Source organism: Hyperolius riggenbachi, chromosome 2, assembly GCF_040937935.1.
Source record: "Hyperolius riggenbachi isolate aHypRig1 chromosome 2, aHypRig1.pri, whole genome shotgun sequence".
Lineage (NCBI taxonomy): Eukaryota > Metazoa > Chordata > Amphibia > Anura > Hyperoliidae > Hyperolius > Hyperolius riggenbachi.
This window is the reverse complement of record NC_090647.1, coordinates 152,975,576-152,998,939: the sequence shown is the minus strand read 5'-3', so window position 1 is coordinate 152,998,939 and position 23,364 is coordinate 152,975,576. Positions and strand designations below refer to the sequence as shown.

The 23,364-nt window shown below is 47.5% G+C and overlaps 1 protein-coding gene across 5 annotated transcripts in view; it reads left to right on the top strand.

The window, feature by feature from the left end:
• The window catches only part of PRPF40B (pre-mRNA processing factor 40 homolog B), a 100,287-nt gene extending 77,229 nt beyond the window's left edge, over positions 1–23,058 (top strand). For 4 of the 5 annotated variants that reach the window (XM_068267716.1, XM_068267717.1, XM_068267714.1 and 1 more), the window contains exons 20-27: positions 2,402–2,518; positions 2,614–2,751; positions 7,581–7,676; positions 8,523–8,669; positions 9,889–10,027; positions 13,428–13,489; positions 16,896–17,042; positions 22,582–23,058. In XM_068267716.1, the coding sequence (XP_068123817.1) occupies positions 2,402–2,518; positions 2,614–2,751; positions 7,581–7,676; positions 8,523–8,669; positions 9,889–10,027; positions 13,428–13,489; positions 16,896–17,042; positions 22,582–22,674 (939 nt within the window). In that variant the 3' untranslated portion in view covers positions 22,675–23,058. The remainder of the gene's footprint in view (positions 1–2,401; positions 2,519–2,613; positions 2,752–7,580; positions 7,677–8,522; positions 8,670–9,888; positions 10,028–13,427; positions 13,490–16,895; positions 17,043–22,581) is intronic. The other variant, XM_068267715.1, reaches the window with a different exon arrangement.
• Positions 23,059–23,364: the final 306 nt, after the last annotated feature.

The window sequence follows — 23,364 nt, the reverse complement described above, 5'->3', positions numbered from 1 at the left end:
AGAAGGTTAGAGGGACAGTTTCATCTAAGGCTGATGAGAGGGCTTACCACCTCGTTACTTTTTATTTTATAGTTTTAATATATTTTATCATCTTTGGGCGCCTCTTCTGCTTTACTTATCCTAAAGGTGAGCATGAAGATCGGAGAATAACTTATCTTTCTACCTTCGTGTACAACTCCATATTAATATAAAATAAATTAGAATGCTGGCAATTGCTAGCTTCTAACTTGATACAGTACAAAGCTATTTGGCTGCCCATCGCTTGCGGGTAAAATCCCTTGAGTAGTCCTCCTGGACATTAGCTGGATCTATGTTTACTGCAATGAAAGATAACTGGTAGCCATATTTTTAATAGATTATTTGATGGCTGTTTGAAATTGTTTGTGCAATCTATTACATGTAGAGTTTATAGTAGTTTTACAGAAAAAGCATTACCCTGCACATAGTTGGCACAACACATGGGCAACACTCTTGCCTAGCAGTGCTGGGTCCCCAGTTTGAATGTGGGCCAGTACACAATCTCTGTGGGTTTGCATGGTTTTTTTCAGGGCTATCTGGTTTCTACCCACATCCGAAAACCTAAAAATAAGTTAATTGGAGTTCCCCAAAATTGGCTGTAGACAATGATGGACATAAAAGTATGGTAAGGATTAGTTTGTGAGCCCCTCGGAGGGACAGCTAGTGACAAGACTATATATACTCTTTACAGTACTGTGGGAGATGTCAGTGAGTCAGGAGTGTAATAGCCTGAAGCAGCCTTCGCCCTTCTCTGCCCACAGTAAATTATCACTTTTTTCCCGATTTTCCCTCACTAAGGTTTCCAAGAGGAAGGTGGGCAGAGAGTTAAGCCTGGTACACATCTTCAATTTTGAGTGGTCAATTTTACCACCTCCATGTACTATGAGAGCCAACAGATTTTGAATACTATAAAGCCCTCTATAGGGCCCTGTTGGTAAGCCCTCAAACTACATGGAGGTGGTAAAATTGGCCAACCAAAATTGGATGTGTGTATTCACCTTTACATTACAGAGAGGGCAGAGAGATGCAGTGCTTCCAATGCATCCAGGTTGAGCTACAGGTGACTGCTCTGACAATTGGCTTTACCTAGAACTTAAAGAGACTCTGAAGCGAGTCTTAAAGCATGTCATTACTGTAAAGCACTATAGATAGTGCTAAACCGCCGCATCCCTGCGGCAAAATAAGGGGTTTATACCCCCCACATCCCCTCTGCAAACTCGGGGGAGCGCTTCCTGATGAGGCAGAGCTTAGTGCTGTAGCTCTGCCTCTTAGCGCGGCAATCCCCGCTGATCACCGGAGATCCATGCGTGGCAATTGACGCGCATGGAGGCAGAGCTGCAGCTCAAAGCTCTGCCTCCATGAGCAGCAAAATCCACGATCAAGAAAGTGGTGGATTTTACAGAGGGCATTTGGGGGGTAAAAAACCCTAGTTTTGCTGCGGGGATGCGGCAGTTTAGCACTATCTATAGTGCTTTACAGTAATAACATGATTTAAGACTCGCTTCAGAATCTCTTTAAAGGAAAGCTGAGGTGAGAGACATATGGAGGCTGGATAATTTCCTTTTAAACTCTGCACATTGCCTGGCTGTTCTGCTGATCCTCTGCCTCTAATACTTTAACCTATAGCCCCTGAACAAGCATGCAGATCAGAACTTTCTGCCAAAAATCTGACAATATTAGCTACATTATGGTTTTGCGTAATTAATCTACTTACCAGAAAGATCATGAGAACCACTTGGTATTGTCCAAAAAGGAAATAAATATGGCCTCCATATGTCTTACTTTGGGTTCCATTTAACAGAAGGGATTACTCCAGTTTATTGATGGGGAGGAAGAAAATAATTGTTGCAGTTTTGCACATTTACACCCTATTACACGGAGACATGTTCAGTTTATCACTTTATTTCCCACGTCAGGTATGATTTTATGTTGGTAGAAGCTCTTGTTCTAAGTTTCTAGCAGTCTTTTGCTCAACTACTAATCTATCTACAGGCTCCCCTCCATTTATAGATCTGGCCTTATTCGGCAGTAGGGTAACAAGGCTTATGTCAATTATGCAGTAAAACCTGTCACACTGAACTGCCCTCAGCCAATCAGTGTGGAGCAGGAACATGGAAGGGGAGATAACAAGCTTCCCTCTCCCCGGCAATGTACCAGAATAGAGCCAGGCTTACTGAGATAAGATTCATCATTACAGCAGACACATTTATGATTATATTGGAATGCTTGCCATGCAGGGTCAGGATGTAGACTACATAATAAACACAGAGCAATGGGTAATGGGAAATTTGATTTTATGGATGACAATCCTGCTTTAAAACTTCATTAAGTATTTATCCTAATCCTGTGCAGTGCTCTCTCTGTGTCTTTTTTGTCCCTTTAGGATCGGAGTTTCGGGGTAGAAGTGAACACAACATTTGAAGACTTTGCTCATATTATCAGCTTTGACAAGCGAGCAGCTACACTTGATGCAGGAAACATTAAGTTAACGTTTAATAGCGTAAGTGAGTCTGTGCGTCTGCCAAGTGTGGAGAGTGTGAGAGCAGCAGGATGCAGCTTGCTGCAGGACTCATACCCTTATTTAATTTGGCCTAGTTGCTGGAGAAAGCCGAGGCTCGGGAGCGTGAGCGAGGAAAGGAGGAAGCTCGCAAGTTTCGAAGGAAGGAAGCTGCATTTAAGAGCATGCTGAAGCAGGCGGCTCCTCCTCTGGAACCAGACTGCAGCTGGGATGATGTAAGAGAACAGTGTGTACTGATGGGCCTGCCAGGGGGTTTACTGATGGTGACGTGACATCATAGATCACATGACTGTAATGGACTATTTATGGTTGTTCAGCTTCCAGTAGTTTCAGATACATAAAAGCCTGCTGGCACACACTTTTAGCTCATGCTACAGGGTGTACATCACATTAAGGCTATATCCACAATGGTTTGCTGCGCTTCGGTGGAACGGCCACTTTGTAATGCCACTTGCCGCACTGCAGTGCACAACCTATAAGACGTTCACAGTGCAGCCAGGCCCAGTGCGTTTCGGTATTACAGCATGCAGCATCGTAATGCACTGCATGCAGGGTGTTACCACAAAACATGCATTAACTGTTACAGTGAAGCATACTTTTGACTGTATGCTTCACTGTATACGACGCAACAGGCAGATAATGTCAGGCTTCTCTTTACTGATCTGTTGCGTTCCTGTTGTCACAGGAAACGCAACGCCCTCTGTGAACGTAGCCTTACACTAATTACCCCATTTCACAAAGCAATCTTTCCTAAGGTTTATTTTAAACTAAAACTTTGGTTACCAAACAAAACATACACAAGAAATAAACACCCCTCCGATCACAGTGTGAATACAAACTTTTATTTGCCATAAAAAAAAGTGGCCCACCTGTTAGGACGGAGCTGCTGTGCAGGAAGTACAGTCCAGCTGGAGAGACCTGTGCATCTGGCAGTCAGTGCAGTCCCTGCTGCTCAGGGGGGCTAACTAGGTCATTGTATATAATGGTATAGAATGGTCAATATTACCTGATCTATCCTATCAGAGATTTTTTTCCATAAAGACTGCCCTTTTTTATTTAGACTGAATAGAGCCACCAACTGTTACTTTTTCCACTGAAGAGGGCAGTGCACAGATATGCATGGAGCAGTGTGTTCTTACATAACACTGTAGCCCAATGCAGGAACATTCAGGGCTGGTTCTAGCTGTGATGGGGCCCCAAAGTAAAGTTAACCTGTGGGCCCCTGACACCCCTAGCCTCCTCCTCCCATAAGCGGGATTAGGGTCTCCTTTGCTTCTGGTGAAAATTCTCCTTCATCCTCCCACAGTATTCACTGCCAGCCTAATAGTGCCCCCATCCGACCCAGCCCCACACAGTATTCCCTGGTAGATCTAGTGTTCCTGACATTAATGGCAGGCACTCTGAGACCCCTCCCCGCTGCCCCCTACATCATGGGGAGTGACACTGCTGCTGCTGTCCAAGAAGCCATAGCAATGGGTCACGGCATTTATTATTTATTTATTTTATTTATTTGTTGTATTTATAAAGCGCCAACATATTACGCAGCGCTGGACATTAATTTAGGTTACAGACAATATTTAGGGGTGACAAACAGCAATATGACAATACAGGAATACAAGAAAACCAGATCACACAGCACAGTATGAGTACAAGGTAATGCTTAGTCAGTCACTGGATGGGAGCATGGAGTTAGGCAAGTTAGGTTCACTCAAATGCATAGCATGGGTGCACAGTAATAGAGGTGCATGATCAGGTAGGACACAAAAGGAGTGAGGACCCTGCCCAAAGGCTCACAATCTAGAGGGAGAGGTAGGGACACGAAAGGTAGGGGACCAGAGTTCGGCTGGGTTTAGAGCAATTGTGAGGGGTGGTAGGCAAGAGTGAAAAGGTGAGTTTTGAGGGCCTTCTTGAAGGTGTTGAAGGAGGGGGCTGCCCTAATGGGTGGAGGTAGGGAGTTCCATAGTGTCGGAGCGGCTCTTGAGAAGTCTTGGAGGCGTGCATGGGACTGGGTGATGCGGGGGACGGTCAGGCGAAGTTCATTGGAGGAGCGGAGTGAGCGGCTTGGTGTGTATCTCTGAGTAAGATCAGAAATGTAGGTTGGACAGGTTTTGTGGATGGATTTGTAGGTCAGACACAATATCTTGAATCTGATTCTGGACTGGATAGGAAGCCAGTGGAGGGATTCACGGAGGGGAGTCGCCCTGGTGGAGCGATGGGAGGAGTGGATAATTCTGGCAGCCGCATTCATGATGGACTGCAGTGGGGCTATTCGGGTCTTAGGGAGTCCAGACAGAAGGGCATTGCAGTAGTCGAGGCGGGAAATTATGAGGGCATGGATGAGGAGTTTGGTGGTGGCAGGGGTCAGGAAAGGGCGAATCTTACAGATGTTACGAAGGTGGAAGTTGCAGGACTTTGTGAGGTTTTGGATGTGGGGAGTGAAGGAGAGTGCGGAGTCCAGGGTGACACCCAGACAGCGGGGTTGAGAGGTAGGGTGAATAGTAGTGTGGTTAACAGTGACCTGCACATCTGGGAGGTCCAGGGATGACCGGGGTGGGAAGATCATAAATTCCGTTTTGTCTAGATTTAGTTTTAGGAACCTAGCGGACATCCAGGAGGAGATGGCAGATAGGCAGGAGGAGACCTTGTCCATGGTAGTGGTGGAGATGTCAGGGGTGTGGAGATAGATTTGGGTGTCATCTGCATACAGATGATAGTTAAAACCCATGGAGGAGATAACCTTGCCAATGGAGGATGTGTATAGGGAGAACAGTAGGGGGCCAAGGACCGAGCCTTGGGGGACTCCCACTGAGAGGTGGTTGGGGGTGGACGAGGACTCATTGAAGGAGGTCGTGAAGGAGCGGTTGGAGAGGTAGGATGAAAGCCAGGTCAGGGCGAGATCGTGAATGTCCATGGATTGGAGGGACTGGAGGAGTAGGGGATGATCTACTGTATCAAAAGCTGCTGAAAGGTCAAGGAGGAGGAGAATGGTGTATTTACCTTCAGCTTTAGCTAAGGCAAGGTCATTGACCACTTTGGTGAGAGCCGTTTCGGTTGAGTGGGCAGGCCGAAATCCAGATTGCAGTGGGTCTAGTAGTGAGTTGGCATTGAGGTACTGGGTCAGGGGTTTGTGAACCAGACGCTCAAGGAGTTTTGAGGCGAAGGGGAGGAGGGAGATCGGGCGGTAGTTGGAGGGTAGCGAGGGGTCGAGGGAGGGTTTCTTGAGCAGAGGCAGTACAGTGGCCTGCTTGAAGTCTGAGGGGAAGGTGCCTGTGGATAGGGAGAGGTTAAACATGGTAGTGAGGACTGGGGCCAGATCCGTGAAGTGAGGCTGAAGTAGATCAGAAGGGATAGGGTCAAGGGGGGAGGTAGTGGTATGGGAAGTCTGCAGTAGGTGGTTGACCTCCTCAGTGGTAGTAGGAGTGAAGGAGGTGAGGGGAGGATAGGGTGGAGAAGGAGTAGGTTGTGAGCAGGTGGGAGGTGAAGATTGAAGATTGGATATTTCCTGACGGATGGAGACTATTTTGTTGGTGAAGTGGGTGGCTAAATCTGTGGCAGAGAGGGAGGAAACAGAAGGTGGGGGGGGGGGGGGGGGGTGGGTTTAAGCAGGGAGTTGAAGGTGCTAAAAAGACGCCGGGGATTGGAAGCTTGTGCTCCGATGAGCTTGGTAAAGTATTCCTGCTTCGCATGAGCAAGGGCAGTGTGGAACTGCTGCAGGTTAGTCTTGTACTGTAGGAAATCCTGGTTTAGTCGAGTTTTCCGCCATTTTCGTTCAGTGGCGCGTGTTTCCCTCTGGAGGTTGCGAGTATGGGTAGTGCGCCAGGGCTGGGGGTTAGGGGGTCGGTTGCGGCGGAATATTGGTGGAGCAGCTTTCTCTAGGGCTGATGAGAGAATTTGGTGATACTGAGCTGCAGCAAGATTAGGACAGGTTAGGGTGGGGAAGGTGGAGGATAGGCCATGGAGGGAGTCAGCAAGGACGCCAGGGTTGAGCTTGCGTAGGTCTCGCTGCCATCGACCAGGTGGGTGGGCGAAAAGTTTGGAGGTGCCTTCCGTGAGGAGGTTGAAGGCGAGAAGGTAATGGTCTGAGGGTGGAAATGGTGCGATGTCGAGGTCTGCAATGGTGGTGGATTTAGTGAATATAAGGTCGAGAGTGTGACGTGCAGTGTGAGTGGGGGCGTTGGTGTGTTGTACTAGGCCATGTGAGTTGGCTATGGTGAGTAGCCGGGTCGCAACAGAGTTCTTGGGTTCATTGATGGGTATATTGAAATCCCCGAGGATGATGGTGGGGAGGTCAGAGGAGAGGATGTGTGGGAGCCAGGAGGCAAGGTTGTCGAGAAATTGTCGTGTGGAGCCCGGAGGGCGGTATAAGACTGCAACAATGGCTGAGAGAGGATTGTAGAGGCGGATAGTGTGGGCCTCAAATGATGTGAATTGTAGGGAGGAAGGTGGAGTGAGGACACGGAATGTGCAGGATGGGGAGAGGAGCAGACCCACCCCTCCCCCGGTCCTGTTGTCTGGTCTAGGGGTGTGACTGAGGTGAAGCCCCCGGTATGAGAGGGCAGCCTCTGCGGCAGAGTCAGAGGGGGTGAGCCATGTCTCAGTGAGTGCGAGGATGGTGAGGGATTTGGAGAGGAAGAGGTTGTGGACCCAAGATGGAGCCAAGAGACAGGACCAAACACCCATAGCAAGTAATGTATGTCCACTTCCTCCTGCTGCCCAGTGCCCTGTCCTTTTCACATAATTCCGTACCTGGCACAGGCGGTCAGTGGCTGTGACTCATATTGAGTGAAGGTGATGGGGGACACTTGGGGGGGCCCTATGGACTCTGGGGCAGTTGCCACCCCCCCCTGCTTATATGGTAGCGCTGGCCCTGGGAACATTGGACTTTGCTTTCTATACAATGTCTGGTGTTCCTGTGTGCTGGACACAATAGGCAGTGCACAACACTGTACTGCACTGCACACAGTATAAATGAAGCCTGAAGCAGCTGATGATACCATGTCTGTACTACAGTGAGTAAGATTGTATGATATCCCTGTTTCCTCAGGTACGGGAGCGCTTTGTTGGAGATAGTGCTTTCAATCAAATCACTGTAGAATCGGAAAGGATTCGCCTGTTTAAGGAGTTTCTTCCATCTGTCGAGGTTTGCTGCACCTTAAAATTTGTCTTTATCATAGTTTAAGGTTTTTTTTTTTTTTAGAATTCTTAAGTGAATTATTTAAGTTGACTTTTGCACTTTCTCACACAACTTTTTTTTTCGTTTTCGTGCACTCTTCATATATTTGAGCTGCACTCAGCTGACCGACCCAGAGGCTTCACATGTCCTCCATGACCCCACTTCTGCTGGCTGAGACCCTCTGACAGTTTGTGGCTGTGCCCCCGTTTGACAAGCGGCTTCGGCTTTCTGTGCAGGCAAAGTATGGCCACACTCATACACGGCAGGGGGTGTGACCACTGGAATATACGGTATATGACAAGCTCTTGTGATATGTTCAGAGGGTTTGATCATGGCAACAGTGGGTTGAGGAGGACATGAGCCTCTAGACTATCCAGAGGTTGCCCTTTACCTAGGTAAGTTTCTAACTCCCCCCCCCCCCCCAACTCCCCCCCCCCCCCCAGCCAGTTTAAATGCAACTTTTTTTTGTTGTTTTTTTTGCATTCGGCGATCGTTGCAAAATTTCACTCCGTTCCTGCTGCACACCCGAACGAGCAAGTCAACCCAACATCTTGCAGCGTGCGCGGTTGACAGTGCGACAAATTTTCGTCCCAAAATTGGTCACATTGTCAGTCGGGCATGCACTTGGAGGCACTGATTTTCATTTTGATTATGATAATCGAATCGGATGGTTGATCGGCCGCCAAGTCGCCTGATGTATGGCCACCTTTACAAATCTAGGAGGACTGACCGATTCAATTCCCTGCGTATTTGTGTAACGTTCAGGGATGCTAATAAACCATTAATGTTGGAACATTCTCTTAACTTTTGTAGATTGATTGTCAGCATCATCACTTGAAAGGAAAAAAGCACTCAAAGAAATCCAAGAAACACCACCGCAAACGTTCTCACTCCCCGAGTCCTACAGATTGGTTGAAGAAGGAGTTCAATGCATGGGACAATCCCGGGGCCATGGAGAAGGTGAGATACTGAATTTATCACACAACTAAATCCTAAAGGTGCTCATGCATCTCTTCATTTTGCGGGTAGATCGACCTTTCGATCCAATAGTTTTATCAGATTGAAGGAAAATAGATGCCACAACATTGGCCACCTGATCGATCATTTGATTGTGAGGGACACTGCACATGGGCACGGGGTACAGGTGTTCGCGGTGAAGCCGAGCATTACAGGAGGCCAGGATTTGCGCCAGCGTATGACAGGGTGGTTCAACACTGCACACAGGGATGGGGGAAACATATAAACTTTGGAGGTGGCAGTAGGATGATTTCTAATAGATTTCATGCTGTGGTCTATAGCACAGTTCCCCAACCCTGTCCTCAAGGCCCACCAACAGTACATGTTTTGCAGAAAACCACAAACATGCACAGGTGAGGTAATTAGCATCTCAGCAGAGCTTATAAACTGCCTCTCTGGATTTCCACAGAACATGTACTGTTCATGGGCCTTGAGGACAGAGTTGGGGAACACTGGTCTATAGGGAATCTGTGTGCAGTGAATGGGTAGGCAGTAGATGAGCGCTGTAATAACAGCGCAGAAAATTTGGGCACAGCCAGCGCCACCATAGACTGTAATAGGAATTACGGCTGTAGCAGCGCACTGTGAGTAACTTCGCGACGTGAGTAAGACCCAGCTGAAGTTACTTTTAAAACATTAATTCAGCCACCGAATTACATCATTTCCCACCATCCACGTGGACCTGGAGGGGGAATAGTAAATAACGCCGCCGGGACTTGTGCAGGAGCAGGGTAAGCTGTATATCGGCTGTACCCTGCGCCCAGGTCTCCTGGCGTCGATTTCATACATACACGGCAATAGATCCCTCTCTGATCAGATTTGGTTAGAGAGGGGTCTATCTCATGGTCGATCTGGTAGCAGATTAGGCCACCTTAATTGAAGCCCTAACCAATGATAAATTCTGCCTCTCACAACAGTGCATGTCATAGACCCAAGACAGTGACATCTCTGGCAATAGCTCCCATAGTAGCAGTATGTAGCTTGTGATGTGAAGAAGATTAGCATTCCTCACAAGCACCTGCAACAGGCGTTTCACTTTGAGATTGAGTTTTGTCATAAAATAATGTGTTTGCAATAAATATTCATGTAAATACATTTAAATATATGTAGGTATTTTTTGGGTGTAATTTTTTTTTTTTTTTTGCTCATGTCATTTATTCAGATTCTTAGAACTGAGTTCTCTGCTATCTCATCCAAGGCCTCTGAAACCGATGAGGAGAATAATCCGCATCGATCACAGAAAAGAAAGAAGAGAAATCATTTAGAATCCGGTTCTGACATCTCGTCATCAGTTGATTCAGGTTTATCCAGCGTGCTTGTGTGTGATCACTGGATGTGGAGGATGAAAGTCATGGATAGGGATGGTCAGTGATATGCAAATCGTTAAAGTGATCCTTAAGCCCCCCAAAAAATGAGTTTTACTCACCTGGGGCTTCCAATAGCCCCCTGCAGTTGTCCGGTGCCCTCACGCGTGTTCCCAGCCACAATAGCTCCCTCTATGCTGCTATACGCTTCATGCTATATGCTATAGCAGGGCACCGGACAGCTGCAGGGGGCTATTGGAAGCCCCAGGTGAGTAAAACTCTTTTTTTTTTTTCTTTTTTTTTGGCTTAAGGGTCACTTTAAGAGTTTAAACAAGACTGTGAGCAAGTGCATGCGGCTTTAAAAATGGATAAATGAAATCCCACTCAGGTGGAGTTCGATTGCTCCATTTTCAAGCTGCATAAATTAGCATATAACATTTCCATAATCCAGTATCAACTCAGAATTATTTGCATCTCAATGACCATCCCCTAGTCATGGGCATTTATAAGCATTTAAACTCTAATTTCAGGGGGGGGGGGACCCACAGGGCTAGTGCTTAGTAGTTCGGGGGGGGGGGGGGGGACCCACAGGGCTAGTGCTTAGTAGTTTAGCATTGCCCTGCTAGTCTCACTATGCTTCTCTACTGTTTTTCATATGTATTGGGGGTGCGGCAGCCACCTTAAAGGATACCAGAGCTCAAAAGAAGATGAGAAACGGGGGAAGCAGGCATGTATGATTAGCTGTCCTGATGCTCACCGCTCCCCCCGTTCTCTTTTCTGCCCCCTCCTGTACCTGGAATTGCCCTGTGGCCCCGTCTTCCGGTTGGCTTGGTTGGGATCCAGTGTGTCTGCGCTGGATGGACTGTAGGTGTACTACAGCTTGCAACCGCAGCCGAAAGCACTCTGCGCATAGGTGTGATGTTGCAATGACTGGAACCATGTCATATGGTCTGAGGAGATTAAGCATGTGCGTCTTCCCTACAGCCAGGCATGGTGGTGGGAGTGTTATGGTTTGGGGCTGCATGAGTGCTGCCGGCACTGGAGAGCTATAGTTCATTCAGAGAACCATGAATGGCAACATGTACAGTACATACTGAAGCAAAACCTGATCCTCTCCCTTCAGAATTTGGGCTGCAGTAATCCAACACAACAATGACTCTAAACATACCTCTAAGATGACCGCTGCCTTGCTAAAGCAACTGAGGGTGAAGGTGTTGGACTTGCCAAGCATGTGCCCAGACCTAAACCCTATTGAGCATCTGTGGGGAATCCTCAAACGGAAGGTAGAGGAGTGCAAGGCCTCTGACAACCACCGGTTTCATGTTGTTGTCATGGAGAAGTGGAAGAGGATTCCAGTGGCAACCTGTGATGCTCTAGTGAACTCCATGCCCAAGAGAGTTAAGGCAGTGCTGGAAAATAAATTAGGGCACTCACAATATTGACACTTTGGGCCCATGTTTGACATTCTTCAATTAGAGGTGTTCTCACTTTTGTTGTCAGCGGGTTAGACCGTAAAGGCTGCGTGTTAAGTTACTTTCATAAGACAGCAAATTTACACCGTTGTACATTTTACACTGCTTCACATTTTTGAGGGACTCAAAAGGGGCACAAGGGTTGGCAGGCGGGGCTCACAAGGGCACCGCCAAAAAAAGGAAAGGAGCGAGTGCAGCATACTAAGCGTGCCACGTCAGGTAATGCCAGGAATAGGTGTCACCAGTATAGGTAATATAGCTGCTCCAGTATAGGTAGCATAGTTGCTCCAGTATATGTAATAAAGTTGTCCCCAGCATAGGTAGCTAGTATAGTTGCCCCCAGTGTAGGTAGTATAGTTGCCCCCAGTGTAGGTAGTATAGTTGCCCCCAGTGTAGCTAGTATAGTTGCCCCCAGTGTAGGTAGTATAGTTTTCAATAAAAACCTGATCAGATATGTTGGAAAAAACTATGAAGCGTAAAAATCGATTGGATATCTGTGGTCTAAAAAAACTAATGTCTGTACAGTCTGCACAGATGACCCTTATAGAAATAATGAATGTCCCCTTTCAATTTTGTTGGCTGAATTCTGTTGTATTCCCTGGCAACAGTAGATCCCCTTCTCCTCCCCACCTGTAGCAGTCTACATGCTGCTGCACATGCATGTGTGTGGGAATCACAGCGCAGAGATTGAGGGAATAGACTGAGTCACGTTTTGCATGGCTGTTATTTATTGTGATGTGGAGGAATGTCAGGATGCAAATCAGTCAGCGTGTCTCCTGGGTAATTATTTACTCTACAGTAGCATTTTCATTGTTCCAATAGTAAGATGTGCCTGTTTCACACACAGGAAGGCTTTTGCTGATGGAGCAGGAAAGTCCTGCAGGGAAGTGTAATAAATATACCAATCTCTATGCTTAACATTAGCAGCATACTCTGAAGGTGCACTGCTACAGAACAACTTGGACAAGAGTTAGTTAAACAGTCTAGGGAAAGAGGGGGGAGGGGGGGGGGAATGCTAAGGTATGTGTTTATTGCCTATGCAAAAAGCCTACATTCTTAATTTTTCATTTTTTTATTTTTTTTTTATAATTTACCTTGAAAGTACAACCATAGTCTTCTTTTTGTTTTTAAAGAACAACTGTAACAAGAGGTACTGTATATGGAGGCTGCCATATTTATTTCCTTTTGAGCAATGCCAGTTGTCTGGCAGTTGTGCTGATCCTCTGCCTTTAAAACTTTTAGGGGCCGTTTCCACTAGAAGCGGTGAAATGGGGCTGCATAGCTGCATCGCACCGCGGGTGTCCTGAACCCAATGCACGGCAATGGAACAGTTTCCATTGCGTACATTGCGTGCGGAGCGATCCGAGAATCTGCAGCATGCCGATTCTCAGATCGGGAAATGCGGAAGTGACGTGGACACCAGCGGAAGTGATGCAATGCGGCTAGGTAGCCACACTCGCATCACTTGTTAGTGGAAACGGGCCCTTAGTCATAGACCCTGAACAAGCATGCAGCAGATCAGGTGTTTCTGACATTATTGTCAGATCTCACAAGACTAGCTGCATGCTTGTTTCTGGTGTTATTCAGACACTACTGCAGCCAAATAGATCAGCAGGGCTGCCAGGCAACTGGTTTTAACAGGAATTAAATATGGCAGTCTCTATATTTTTCTCACTACAGTTCTATAACCACACCAGACCTGAGGCAAAGCTACTAAAGGTGAGCACAGACACATTCCTGCTGGATCCACATACCTTTGTGCATTGTCCCTTCTCCTCTTTTTTTATAGATCCCCATAATCACTCTTTGAAAAATGTGACTTTAGGCTAAAGTCTGATTTTAAGACAGGAAGAGGCGGGCTTGCTGCGATGTTCCCTCCCACCCCTTCTGTCTGTTACTGACCTCACCTGTGTTTTCATACACAGAGCACAGCTCCAAAAAATCCAAGAGACAAAAGAAGAAGGGCAAGAAGAAAAGGCACCGATCGGTAAGCCTGGGGGGGATGCTGACACGGTGCAATCTGCACATCACTCACACAAGGGGCTGAGTACCTGGCCTGGATTCAAGATTTGCTATTAGGTGGCAAAAGCATGCAGCCCAATAGTGCCGCAGTATTGTACAGTGAGGGCTGTACATGTACTGTATTTGGACAGTGACACAATTTGAAGAACTAGGACTCCGTCACTGCAGTGGATTTGAAATGCAGCCAACAATATGTGATTGAATTAAAAATAAGACTGTATGAGTTGTTTTGGAATTAGCCATTTTTTATAATCATTGTTAAAACTTGCCAAAAATCCTTTGCAGTCAATGACTGCATGAAATATGGTACCCATGAACACGCATCTGTCTTCATGATCAGTGTGCCGTCAATGCTGTCTTTAGCACTTGAAATACATTTTTAAAGTACAGCTGAAGTGAGAGGGATATGGAGGCTGTCATATTTATTTCCTTTTATGCAATTCCAGTTGCCTGGCTCTCCTGCTTATCCTCTGCCTCTAATGCTTTTAGTGAACACTGTAGTCCAAAGGACAAGCCCTATAGGTACCGTATTTTTCAGACCATAAGACGCACTTGGGGCAAAAAGTCAGTGCTTCTTATGTTCCGAATAATACAAATTTGACCACCGCCAAGTGACCTCAAAACACTATCGCCGCCGCAGCCAGCCCTGCTGTGTCTCCGGTAAATCAATTACCTGATCCAGCGTCTTCACAGCGTGACTTCGGTGCCATCAGGTTACCCAACAGGAGGAGGTCTGCCAGTAACTGCGAGCTCAACCACAGGCCACGGCACCCGGAAGCACTCAGCCTAGCCGTGAGGAGGAGTCCGTCAGAAGCTATGGATTGCTGGAGGATGCATCGGTGGCTTCCTGGACTGCGGACATCGCACTTCTTGTAGCGCTGCACCTGCGCAACTCCGTCACCTCGCCCACTAAGAAAAGAACATCAGTGGCTTCCTAGACTGTGGGCATTGCGCTTCCGGTAGCGCTGCAACCATCGTGCCCCAGCATCTCACCCGTAGGGAGGAAAGAACCAGCGCCGGCTTCCTGGACCTTGGGCATCACTCTTCCGGTAGCGCTGCACCAGCGTGACCCGGCATCTCGCCCATGGAGAGGAAAGAACCATCGCCGGCTTCCTGGACCTTGGGCATCACACTTCCGGTAGCGCTGCACCAGCGTGACCCGGCATCTCGCCCATGGGGAGGAAAGAACCAGCGCCGGCTTCCTGGACCTTGGGCATCACACTTCCGGTAGCGCTGCACCAGTGTGACCCAGCATCTCGCCTATGGGGAGAAAAGAACTATCGCCGGCTTCCTGGACCTTGGGCATCACACTTCCGGTAGCGCTGCACCAGCATAACCCGGCATCTCGCCCATGGGGAGGAAAGAACCATCGCCGGCTTCCTGGACCTTGGGCATCACTCTTCCGGTAGCGCTGCACCAGCGTGACCCGGCATCTCGCCCATGGGGAGGAAAAAACTAGCGCCGGCTTCCTGGACCTTGGGCATCACGCTTCGGTAGTGCTGCACCAGCGTGACCCGGCATCTGATCCGCAGGGAGGAAGGAAGCAGCGCCGGCTTCCTGGAGCACTGTACCAGCGCGACCACAGCTCCTCGCCCACCAAGACCTTCCATTTCTGCATACTCGGAAGGTGAAATAGAAGCACCGGGTGACACTTCCGATATCGATTGCTCTCCCCATGCTGACATCTCAGCATGTCGGTGTAGAGTCCCCAGATTAATGTACCATAGGTAGTTTGTTACTTTACAGGATCACAGTGGGGATTAGTGTAGGTAGGGGCTACTTCACCTCGGTGGAAGTGGGGATTAGTGTAGGTAGGGGTTACTGTAGTTGGAGGGCAATGGGGATTAGTGTAGGTAGGGGCTACTTCACCTGGGTGGAAGTGGGGATTAGTGATATAAAATATATATATTTTTATATCATATGTTTATTGTGCTATGCACGAAAGGTTTAGAGTGGTTTATGGGGATTAGTGTAGGTAGGGGTTACTGTAGTTGAGTGAAAGTAGGGATTAGTGTAGGTAGGGGTTACTGTAGTTGGGGGGCAGTGGGGATTAGTATAGGTGAAGGTTACTGTAGCTGGGGGGGGGGGGGGGGTATGGGTTATTTTAGCTGGGCAGTGTAGCTTAGATAGAGAAAGTTTAGGGAAAAAGCTCCACAAGACACTCCTGCACCATGGACACACCAGGCTTATTAAATTTTTTTTTCTTCACTGTTTTTTGTCCTTCAAACCTAGGTGCGTCTTATGGTCAGGTGTCAGGTGCGTCTTATGGCCCGAAACATACGGTACATAAAAAAAGTTTGTAGCTTTATTAAATAAATTAGAAATCTAAAATAAAAGGATCCCCACCGTCGTGGATGTTCCACTGGGAAGCCCCTAAATAGGTATGTCAACCCAAAATGAACTGAGGGGGTCTTTGCTTATCCCCCTCCCCTCCTGTTTGTCTGAAGGAGTGGGGTGGAGCTATCCCACAGTGGGTTGAAAAAAAAACTTCACCAGTCAATTGTAGCAGAGCGAGGGCAAGGGATACTACCCTGTCACACTGGCAGAGCTGACAGACAGGTTACTACCCTGTCACAGTGGCAGAGCTGACAGACAGTGGTAGAGCCCAGAAGGTGCTGCTTCACATCCACATCCGTAAAAGTGATGGGTGGACACAGAAAGGTGCTAACATACGTGTAAAAACGTTTTGTTTTCTAATTTATTTAATAAAGCTACAAACTTTTTTTATGTACCTTATGTACCTGCGTGTCCTTTGGACTACAGTGTTCATTTCAGTTTCCCCTGGTATTTCGCTTTTCGGTTAATGTCTAATGCTGGGGATACACGGTACGTTTCTGTACCGTGTATCGACCAGCTGATAATATTCGGCTGGCCCGATTAAGCCGCTCGACCCCCGCCCACTCGATTACCGCCGGCGGACAATGGCAGGGAATCGAGCGGCTGATAAGGACCGTCGGCAGGGACGAGCAGGAATCGATCCGCGCGCACGAGCGGGGAGGGGGTCGATCTGGCGGCTAATCGGCCGCCGGATCGACCCATGTATAATACTTTTAGCCATAGACTCTGAACAACCATGCAGCAGATCAGGTGTTTCTGACATTGTCAGAACTGACAAGATTAGTTGCATGCTTGTTTTTGGTGTGATTAAGGCACTACTGCAGCCAAATAGATCAGTAGGATAGCCATGCAACTGATATTGTTTACAAGGAAATAAATATGGCAGCCTCCATATTCCTTCCTTTTCCTTTAATAAATTCAGGCCAGGTTTGTTGGAGGACTTCATGTTTTCCAGCTCAGGAGCGCCTTTGTAAAGCAGATTCTATAGTATTTAAAGAACGTAAATAAACTTGTGCCATCTTTTTGTTTGATAGAACAGTCCTGAAAGTGAAGCAGAGAAGGTGAAATTGAAGCAAGATAGAGATGGGGAAAGCGATCAGCTGAAAGAGAGAGCGAAGGAGGAAGAGGATGCTGCAGACAGTCACTGCAGAGCAATAAAGCAAGCCATAAAGAAGGAGAAAGTAAGTGGGTGGTTCTCAACTGGGCAAAGCATGTACCCCTAACCATACCGCTATCTGCATCATTCTGCATGATCATCAAGTAGAGTTCTACGCTTATGGTAATACATACAGCATACAACGCAGGGCTTATTGCTTTTATGACCATCCAAAGACCTCTTTTAATATCCATAATGTATCCAGTGGCTGACATAATGGCATGTTTGCTAAACTTGTGAATGCAGCAAAAGCAAAGCAAAGATGTGCAGTTCTCAGAGCATCCATCGTCTCCTGCTAGTTATTTATTGCTATGACGACTCTGAAAATGGTTCCAAACTACGCTGCACTGTCCATTGTATGATAAATTGTACAACTATCCAATGCTCACAACCATTGTTCCAGCTGTCGCCACTGTGCCAACTAGTGATCTTTGTGAGCAACCCCAAAGCTAGCCACGATTTAGTGCATCTACAACTTCCTAATTACAAGAGCCCATGGCGCATGGCTCCATTTACCTTAGTTGTGCCTTCACTGGCATCATTTCTTCTATCACTAGCAACAATGGACCCAATACCATCCCATAATCCCATAACCCTTTACACCCATCTAAAAATGGAAAACCAAAAGCATTGCTAGTGCCTCAGTACTGCCCTGCTTGTCTTTGTTTTCCCAAGAATATCTATTTTTTGTAATGTACATTTAGAAAATTATCATTTTTTTAAAGTCTCTGAAGTGCCAAAAGTAATCAAAAGGGAGTGTTCTGTAACCTAGCAGGGAAAAAATACTCTACTGCCCCTGCAGCCTAGACACCTGATAAGCCCCATACTGTCGTGTTACAGCTCCTGTAGCCTAGCCGCCTGATAAGCCCCATACTGTCATGTTACAGCCCCTGAAGCCTAGCCGCCTGAAAAGCCCCATACTGTCATATTACAGCTTCTGTAGCCTAGCCACCTGATAAACCCCATACTGTCATGTTACAGCTCCTGTAGCCTAGCCACCTGATAAGCCCCATACTATCATATTACATCTCCTGTAGCCTAGCCACCTGATAAACCCCATACTGTCATGTTACAGCTCCTGTAGCCTAGCCACCTGATAAGCCCCATACTATCATATTACATCTCCTGTAGCCTAGCCACCTGATAAGCCCCATACTGTCATGTTTCAGCTCCTGTAGCCTAGCCGCCTGATAAGCCCCATACTGTCATATTACATCTCCTGTAGCCTAGCCTCCTGATAAGCCCCATACTGTCATATTACAGCTCCTGTAGTCTAGCCAACTAATAAGCCCCATACTGTCATGTTACAGCTCCTGTAGCCTAGCCGCCTGATAAACCTCATACTGTAATATTACAGCTCCTGTAGCCTAGCCGCCTGATAAGCCCCATACTGTCATGTTACAGCTCCTGTAGCCCAGCCGCCTGATAGCTCCTCACGGTCATGTTTCAGCTCCTGTAGCCTAGCCGCCTGATAAGCCCCATACTGTCATATTACAGCTCCTGTAGCCTAGCTGCCTGATAAGCCCCATACTGTCATGTTACAGCTCCTGTAGTGTAGCCACCTGATAAGCCCCATACTGTCATGTTTCAGCTCCTGTACCCTAGCCGCCTGATAAGCCCCATACTGTCATATTACATCTCCTGTAGCCTATCCACCTGATAAGCCCCATACTGTCATGTTTCAGCTCCTGTAGCCTAGCCGCCTGATAAGCCCCATACTGTCATATTACAGCTCCTGTAGCCTAGCCACCTGATAAACCCCATACTGTCATGTTTCAGCTCCTGTAGCCTAGCCACCTGATAAGCCCTGTAGCGGTTTCCCCTAGCAACGGGGATGGGAAAGTTCATAGACGAGACAGCAGGCTTCCAATTTTGTAAAAGTCAGGCTCCTGCCTGGTTTATTTTTGAAAATAAACAGTTGCCAGAAAATACAAACAGCAAAACAAAACCTTGCTCGGCTGAGCAACTACCTGTCTCACTTTTAGTCCCTAACTGACTACACATAAACAGGGTTTCAATAAGACAGTCCAGCAAATGGCAACTTACATTTAGACATGCAAAGATTAGTTTTTCCTCCATGCGTGAGAGCTCTGTTCCCTCCAGAGTTTAGGAACCCAGTGAGCTACTTCCTGGTCAGCCTGGCTGACTTTTATACAGCACCTGTGCTCCACCCTGCACAGGTGTAAAACCCGGGCTGGGCCAGATGGCCAGGAAACCCACCCACTCTCCCCTGGCCAACTCCAGGACCCTAAACCAGCTCTTGAAAGAGCATATTTTACTCATGCAGTTTTTTTTTTTTTTTTTTTTTTTCCCTGGAGCTTTATCTAACCCAATACCTCAAACGAGGTGATACATATATTCCATCCACAACCTTCTCTTGCAAGGCAACTGACACCCTATCACAGCCCCATACTGTCATATTACAGCTCCTGTAGCCTAGCCACCTGATAAGCCCCATACTGTCATGTTTCAGCTCCTGTAGCCTAGCCGCCTGATAAGCCCCATACTGTCATATTACAGCTCCTGTAGCCTAGCCACCTGATAAGCCCCATACTGTCATATTACAGCTCCTGCAGCCTAGCTGCCTGATAGCTCCTCACTGTCATGTTTCAGCTCCTGTAGCCTAGCCGCCTGATAAGCCCCATACTGTCATATTACAGCTCCTGTAGCCTAGCCGCCTGATAAGCCCCATACTGTCATATTACAGCTCCTGTAGCCTAGCCGCCTGATAAGCTCCATACTGTCATATTACAGCTCCTGCAGCCTAGCTGCCTGATAGCTCCTCACTGTCATGTTTCAGCTCCTGTAGCCTAGCCGCCTGATAAGCCCCATACTGTCATATTACAGCTCCTGTAGCCTAGCCGCCTGATAAGCCCCATACTGTCATATTACATCTCCTGTAGCCTATCCACCTGATAAGCCCCATACTGTCATGTTTCAGCTCCTGTAGCCTAGCCGCCTGATAAGCCCCATACTGTCATATTACAGCTCCTGTAGTCTAGCCACCTGATAAACCCCATACTATCATATTACATCTCCTGTAGCCTAGCCGCCTGATAAGCCCCATACTGTCATGTTACAGCTCCTGTAGCCTAGCCACCTGATAAACCCAATACTGTCATGTTACAGCTCCTGTAGCCCAGCCGCCTGATAGCTCCTCACGGTCATGTTTCAGCTCCTGTAGCCTAGCCGCCTGATAAGCCCCATACTGTCATATTATAGCTCCTGTAGCCTAGCCACCTGATAGCTCCTCACTGTCATGTTTCAGCTCCTGTAGCCTAGCCGCCTGATAAGCCCCATACTGTCATATTACAGCTCCTGTAGCCTAGCCGCCTGATAAGCCCCATACTGTCATATTACAGCTCCTGTAGCCTAGCCGCCTGATAAGCCCCATACTGTCATATTACAGCTCCTGCAGCCTAGCTGCCTGATAGCTCCTCACTGTCATGTTTCAGCTCCTGTAGCCTAGCCGCCTGATAAGCCCCATACTGTCATATTACAGCTCCTGTAGCCTAGCCGCCTGATAAGCCCCATACTGTCATATTACAGCTCCTGTAGCCTAGCCACCTGATAAGCCCCATACTGTCATATTACAGCTCCTGCAGCCTAGCTGCCTGATAGCTCCTCACTGTCATGTTTCAGCTCCTGTAGCCTAGCCGCCTGATAAGCCCCATACTGTCATATTACAGCTCCTGTAGCCTAGCCACCTGATAAGCCCCATACTGTCATATTACAGCTCCTGCAGCCTAGCTGCCTGATAGCTCCTCACTGTCATGTTTCAGCTCCTGTAGCCTAGCCGCCTGATAAGCCCCATACTGTCATATTACAGCTCCTGTAGCCTAGCCGCCTGATAAGCCCCATACTGTCATATTACAGCTCCTGCAGCCTAGCTGCCTGATAGCTCCTCACTGTCATGTTTCAGCTCCTGTAGCCTAGCCGCCTGATAAGCCCCATACTGTCATATTACAGCTCCTGTAGCCTAGCCGCCTGATAAGCCCCATACTGTCATATTACAGCTCCTGTAGCCTAGCCGCCTGATAAGCCCCATACTGTCATATTACATCTCCTGTAGCCTATCCACCTGATAAGCCCCATACTGTCATGTTTCAGCTCCTGTAGCCTAGCCGCCTGATAAGCCCCATACTGTCATATTACAGCTCCTGTAGTCTAGCCACCTGATAAACCCCATACTATCATATTACATCTCCTGTAGCCTAGCCGCCTGATAAGCCCCATACTGTCATGTTACAGCTCCTGTAGCCTACCCACCTGATAAACCCAATACTGTCATGTTACAGCTCCTGTAGCCCAGCCGCCTGATAGCTCCTCACGGTCATGTTTCAGCTCCTGTAGCCTAGCCGCCTGATAAGCCCCATACTGTCATATTATAGCTCCTGTAGCCTAGCCACCTGATAGCTCCTCACTGTCATGTTTCAGCTCCTGTAGCCTAGCCGCCTGATAAGCCCCATACTGTCATATTACAGCTCCTGTAGCCTAGCCGCCTGATAAGCCCCATACTGTCATATTACAGCTCCTGTAGCCTAGCCGCCTGATAAGCCCCATACTGTCATATTACAGCTCCTGCAGCCTAGCTGCCTGATAGCTCCTCACTGTCATGTTTCAGCTCCTGTAGCCTAGCCGCCTGATAAGCCCCATACTGTCATATTACAGCTCCTGTAGCCTAGCCGCCTGATAAGCCCCATACTGTCATATTACAGCTCCTGTAGCCTAGCCACCTGATAAGCCCCATACTGTCATATTACAGCTCCTGCAGCCTAGCTGCCTGATAGCTCCTCACTGTCATGTTTCAGCTCCTGTAGCCTAGCCGCCTGATAAGCCCCATACTGTCATATTACAGCTCCTGTAGCCTAGCCGCCTGATAAGCCCCATACTGTCATATTACAGCTCCTGCAGCCTAGCTGCCTGATAGCTCCTCACTGTCATGTTTCAGCTCCTGTAGCCTAGCCGCCTGATAAGCCCCATACTGTCATATTACAGCTCCTGTAGCCTAGCCGCCTGATAAGCCCCATACTGTCATATTACAGCTCCTGTAGCCTAGCCGCCTGATAAGCCCCATACTGTCATATTACAGCTCCTGTACCCTAGCCGCCTGATAAGCCCCATACTGTCATATTACAGCTCCTGCAGCCTAGCCGCCTGAAAAGCCCCATACTGTCATATTACAGCTCCTGCAGCCTAGCTGCCTGATAGCTCCTCACTGTCATGTTTCAGCTCCTGTGCCTCTGCATAGATAAAAGTATCTTCTAGCATTAACTTTATTCCTGAATTGTATGCTGTAGTTGTGCAGTAATGTATCATGGTTGCATAAATGGACAGTTGCTGTGTGTTGTACAATATTCCTAGTAGATTAGGTGCACCACTGCATGGACATAGAAACGTTTACCTAGTTGGGTGGCTTTGCACACAGTGTTATTTCAATGGCAAGTGCAGCTTTTCAGCTCTAAATTAGAACATTCTTTGAATCATGGAAGACCTCTTTCTTTCTGTCCCTCTCTTTAATATCAGCCCCTCTTTCTGTTTTTTCACTCCTGCCTATGTTTCAGACAGGCTGGGACACATCAGAGAGCGAGCTCAGTGAAGGAGAGCTGGAGAAGAGGCGACGGACGTTACTACAGCAGCTCGATGACGATCAGTAGATAGTGATATTCTATTTGTTTGGGGTTTTTTGTAATGGAGCCGTCAGCTGTGAATATGTCTGCATTCAGATCAGCTTGATTTATAACAGTGCAATCACACAGTAACTCAGGGCAACGGATCTGTCTCCAGTCTTCAGCAATACTCACACTGATGAAAGCTAGACCTCTGATTGCTCACTACAGGTTACTGGTTTGTACTCTTATTAAATCAAGTCTAATGTGTTCTTTGGATTGATCCAAAGCAATCAGTGTCCTCATGAAACGTGTCATCCGCAGCATTGAGGCCTCTGCAGCAGTAGTTGTGTGATTGTACAACTCCCCAATAGTGGCTGGCTGACATTTGTTGTAAAGTGCAAATACTTTATTAAAAAAAACTGGAAGAAACTGTCCTGGAAGGTTTCCTTGATGACTGTCCCTAAGGCCATTCATGTGTGTAGAGCTAATGCATGAAAACCAGATATGACTCAACAACTCGTCACCACCCAGTATTTATACTACACATCTACACCTGCTATAGCAAAACCCAACAGCTGTCCTCCAATTCCAACATTTATCTGCTCTATTTTTAACAATTATTTTCTAAAGCATTAGTGTGCCTATATTAAAAGGGAACTGAGTGAGAGTGAAATGGAAGCTGCCATATTTATTTTTAGACAATACAACTTGCCTGGCTGTCCTCCTGATCCTGTG